The 4,855-nt window shown below is 55.4% G+C and overlaps 1 protein-coding gene across 1 annotated transcript; it reads left to right on the top strand.

The window, feature by feature from the left end:
* Positions 1–717: 717 nt before the first annotated feature.
* On the top strand, positions 718–1,836 carry TEX44 (testis expressed 44). Its single transcript, XM_006906765.1, has one exon. It carries the CDS (start codon positions 718–720, stop codon positions 1,834–1,836), a length of 1,119 nt encoding a protein of 372 aa, XP_006906827.1.
* Positions 1,837–4,855: the final 3,019 nt, after the last annotated feature.

The raw sequence follows: 4,855 nt of genomic DNA, 5'->3' as shown, positions 1-4,855 counted from the left end.
TATCTGAGGGTTAACCCTGTCTTAGTCCATTCAGGCTGCAGGTTCGGTGTCTGGCGAGGACCCACTTCCTGGGTCATAGACGGGCGTCTCCTCACTGCGACCTCACATGGAGGAGGGGGCCAGGGGGTTCCATGTGATCTCTTGTATAAGGTCACTAATCTCATTCAGGAGGGCTCCACCCTCGTGACCTAATCACACCCCAAAGGCCCCACTTCCTAATGCTATCACATTGGGGATTACTTTTCAACATATTAATTTGGGGGGGACGCAAACATTCAGGCCATAGTACCCCACTACCAAAAGTGGTCAGGGCCAGGAGCTGCTTATTCCTATTCACCACTGCTGGGAAACTGACCTTCTGCAGAAAGACTGGCTAAATCAGAGACTGATCCCCTGTGGACAAGGAGGTGCCGGGAGTGGTCCCAGATTTATTATTTATCAAGAGCTGCATTCATTCTTTCTCATCAGAGTCACAGCCATCATGATTTCTTAGGGTGCCTGCACCTGTACACACACCTCCTCACTTTTCCTTATGCACCTGCAAATTCAGCTGCAAAGAGTCCCGTGGACTCAGCCCACTAGGCAGCCACTCTGGAAGCTCAGGTGCCTGTGACATCGCCAGCTGCCCAGAGCCTCCTGTGACCTCATTACCTGGACAACTCAGCCCATTAGGGCCCTGGCCACTCCCTCAACCAGCAAAAGTGACAGAGGGCCTACATGACCACCGTGCCCTCAGAAGAGGCCACAGCCACCAGCATCTCCACACATGGCGACAGCAGGTCTTCAGAGAGCCCAACGCTGGGGTCCCAGAGTCAGGCCTCCCTCCGTGCAGATGTCCCAGTGGCTAACGGCACTTCAGCGTCAGCTGAATGGCAGGATGTAGATCAGGCTTCCATCAAGCCAGACACCTCTGAGGCCGTGTCACTGCCTGGGGACAAGGACAAGCATGAAGATGCTGCAGAGTTTAGCCAGGAGCCCAAGCTCGTCCACCTGGCCCCAGGTTCCCTGCAAATGTCCGTGAGCCTTCAGAACCAAGTACAGGACAGGCCGGTGCAAAATGCAAGGATGACTCAGAGTCTTCAGATTTTCCAACATGGCTCCCTGGTTAACGAAGAAACACCACAGACGGCGGGTGTCCTGGATGGGGAGCAGGAGTTAGCTCTATCTACCCCAAGTGCTGTGGCACAGTCCCCCCAGAATGTGCCTGCTGTGAGCACTGCAGATGCCGACATTCAGCTTGACACTTTGGCCACCGGCACCACTGAAGCTGTTGTGGAGAAGCCTGAGCGTCCGGAGGCCTTGCACCCCGACACTGAAGCTTTGCCCTCAGCCGAGTTCCAGGTAGTGCCTGAGTTGGATGTGACACACTACTCAGGAGACCTGCAGGCTCCTCCCTCCCCAAGGGGCAGCGTCCCCCCCTTACCTGGCCCCTCCATAGCGGCCCTGGGGAGGCCCTTGGACTCCAGCCTGTACATGGCCAGCGGGGAGGACAACTACCTGCACTCCATGACCAGCTTGCTGGCTGGGGGCGAGGGGTCCATCCGCTCCCTTGCAGACGTCCTAGTGTGGTCTGAGGACACCCTGGGCATGGCCACAGGCTTGCTGGCCTCTAGCCGCAGCTCAGTGACAGACCTGCTACGCAGCACAGGGCCTAGACTGCGCTCTGCCTCCAGCATCCTGAGGAACGCCAGCTTGGTCATCTCCTCGGGGCTGGCAGCAGGGACCAACTCAGCCATGCTCTTCATCGTCCGCATGCTAGAGAGGGCGGAGCAGAGGACCATAGAGGGCATCCGCTCGGCCGTGCGCTACCTCACCAGCCACCTCACCCCACGCTAAACTGGCCTCAGCTGTGACTAGACCCTGTGCAGGGGCCCCGAAGGACAGGCTCGGCAGCCTCCCGAGGCCCTAGGACCCTCATGCCCTGATCCCTCGCCCACCCGTACCCTGGACAGCTCTCCCCAGACTGGACAATAAATCACCAGCAGTGTTTATTTTTTAAGCGCCGGCCTTATCCCTTGTCCGTGCGGTGGGCACAGGGTGGAGGGACAAGACGGGGGAGGGTGTTCTAGAAACAGAAAGGTGTTCCCTGAGGGCTTCTCAGGTGATCCCATTCAGGGTTCGGGGCCAAAGCACAGAAAATGAAGAGCCTGGGCAGGGCACGGGGCCAGGCGTGGGGGGCACGGGGCCAGGCGTGGGAGTCGCAGGCCCGCAACGACTCGTCCTGGCTGGACCTCCAGCCAAATAAGTACATTCCTGAGGAGGTGAGCCCTGCCCCTCCCCAGGGCTACTGGCCCAGCAGGCTCAGGCCGCCCTGCTGGGGCCCTCTGCAGAGGAAGAAGACTGGAGGAAGAGAGGACGAGGGCGCGGAGCCGGACCAGTGAGGTCCAAACCCCAGCACGGACCCCGGGCATCACTTCACCCTCTGAACCTCTGACTTTGCTCTGCAGAACGGATGACGAATCCACACCGTGAAGATGTTATGGACACAAGAGGGAAGCCACACGGTCCTAACACGTGGTGTCCGGCACTTAATGAGCTTGCACATTTCAGCAGCCATATTATGATCCTCCCACGGGCCAGGGCGGGAACAGGCATCCCAGGGTGACCAACCACACCGGTCTGCCTGGGCCTAAAAGATTCCTGGGCTGTGGGACTTTTCAAATTTAAAACCAAGAAAACCCCAGGCAATCCGGGATAAGTGGGTCACCCCGTAGCCAGGTCTCTTTACGTGGTTTTTACTCTTGTCTGTGACTCTGTCCACCTTAAAAAGGCAGCCACCTGCTTTGGAAAGCCACCTGCCCACCCTCCGGCTGGACACAGCGCCACACTGGTCACATGACGTGGTAAGTAAAGGTCGGACTGGACATCAGCCCCGACTTCTGTCCCTGGCTGGGTGCCTTACACAGGTCACATCCTGCATGCCTTCCTGCTGCAGCCCTGGCTGTGGATTCATTCATTTATCCATCTTCAATTCCAGCAGCATCTCCAAATGGGACCCTCAGCTGGCAGCAGCCTACTGATGAGGGTGTTTGCCCTACACAGTGTTTCTCAAATTGTGAATGAATTGCTAACATTTCAAAAGCTGGAGATTTTACATAAAAATATGGATCTCGGCTTCTCTTGAAAAACCTAGGGGTCTTATTTCTTTGAGGCAACTGGCAGCTGAGCTGTCTGCTTTAAGAGGGACCCGACTGGCCCACATCAGTGACTGATGTCACCCTCCTGGCCCCCAGAGGCACACATTTGCCACCCCTACCCTGCAGATGGCTGATATGAAGAAATCTGATGCCAGGCCTTAAGGGTATACAAAGACGAAGCAGGTGTGTCTACCCTTCCCTCGAGGAGCTGCCACCTTCTGTAGGTGACACACGAACTGTTCCCATGTAGTGAAAGTGAAGAATTCAGAGGAAAGAGATTGTCAACTCAGACCCCAGTAATCAGGGTCCCCCAGAGAAGCGAAGGAGTCAGACCTAGAAAGAGGGGAGAGATGGTGTCCCCTGACAGAGGCCATAAGAACGAAAGCTAAGACAGGCATGATGGGTGCTGGGTGGGTGGCAGTGGGTAGTCAAGCAGCTCAACCTGGCCAGAGCCCAGAGCAGACAACAGGCAACAAAGCTGCCAGGCAGGTAGACCCCAAATGCTGTCAACAAATATTTTCTGAACCAGGTAAGTGCCACTATGTGCCAGCTACTGCTAGATACTGAAACTGCAAAGATGAACGAAAGATCAGAGGGGACAGAAACCAGACCTAATTAGGTGAAGGAATTAGCCGCCTAGCTCAATTGCCAAGAGCGGGCGTGGCTGGGCCCAGCTGTCTTTTCAGCTCTGCCCCTCTATCTGTGCTGGCTCCATCCTCAAGCCACTCAGCCACCTTCCTGGAAGAAGAGGCGCTTATTTCCACTGGCTCTGGCAGGAGAGTTCCAGAAAAGCATACTGTCTGGCCTGGCTTGGCTCCCAAGCTCTCTCCTGAACCAGTCACTGAGGCCCTGGGAATGAGATATCTCGTTACCTTGCCTGGGCCTCATGCCTGCCTCTGGGGCCAGAGTCACCCAGAATTGGGGATCTCCACACAAAGTGTGTTAAAGCTGGCAGAACTGTAAAGAGCATGGCCTTGGGGTCTAGGCTGCCTTGAGTCCTGGCTCGACCTCCTACTAGCTGTGTTACTTTAATCTCTCTGGCTTCAGTTTCCTCATCTGTAAAGTGATGATAACACCTAGTGCATCCGGCTGTTGTGAGGATTAAATGAGTTAATGAGTCAAGTGCTTAGAACAGCGCCCAGTGCGTAGTTGAGTGCTATGTAAATGTTAGCGATCATTATTGACTTTGTGGCAGAAGGGTTCTATGGAGCTTAATGCCAAGGACTGACTTTCCCTGCTTGCTCCCGGCCTTCCTGGCAACACATCGCCTCTACAGGTGGGACTCGCAGGCATTCAGGTGCCAGCACATCTGGGGAGGAGGTCAGGGCTGCATACTCAGGGCTGAGGAGTCCACCATGGAGAGAAGTAGGTGCACCCCAGCTCTGAATAAGGTGGCCCAGTCAAGAAAGAAAAAGCCCAAAGATAAGAGCTTGGAGAAAGGCCCCATGCCATAGGCAAGAGGGAACAGGTCATAAGACACAGGAGCAGTCAGTCAGCAAGCGGGAGTGCTCCAGCCCATCACGGGTCTGCGGGCCACCATGTTCAAGGAATGAAAACTGAGCAAGGGGGACACTCCTTGGAGAGGCAGTTAGTAGGGACAGAAGGTGGTATGTAAGGTGAAAAACAATAAGCATTCAGAATAACAGGGTGACTGTATGTAGGGTATGCTTTGGTGTTGAGAATCAAAGCAGGACAAAGTTACGAATTCACCCCTGCAA

The sequence above is a fragment of the Pteropus alecto genome, unplaced genomic scaffold (genome assembly GCF_000325575.1).
Source record: "Pteropus alecto unplaced genomic scaffold, ASM32557v1 scaffold110, whole genome shotgun sequence".
Lineage (NCBI taxonomy): Eukaryota > Metazoa > Chordata > Mammalia > Chiroptera > Pteropodidae > Pteropus > Pteropus alecto.
Note: the sequence above shows the minus strand (reverse complement) of the source record. Positions and strands in the feature narration are given on the sequence as shown.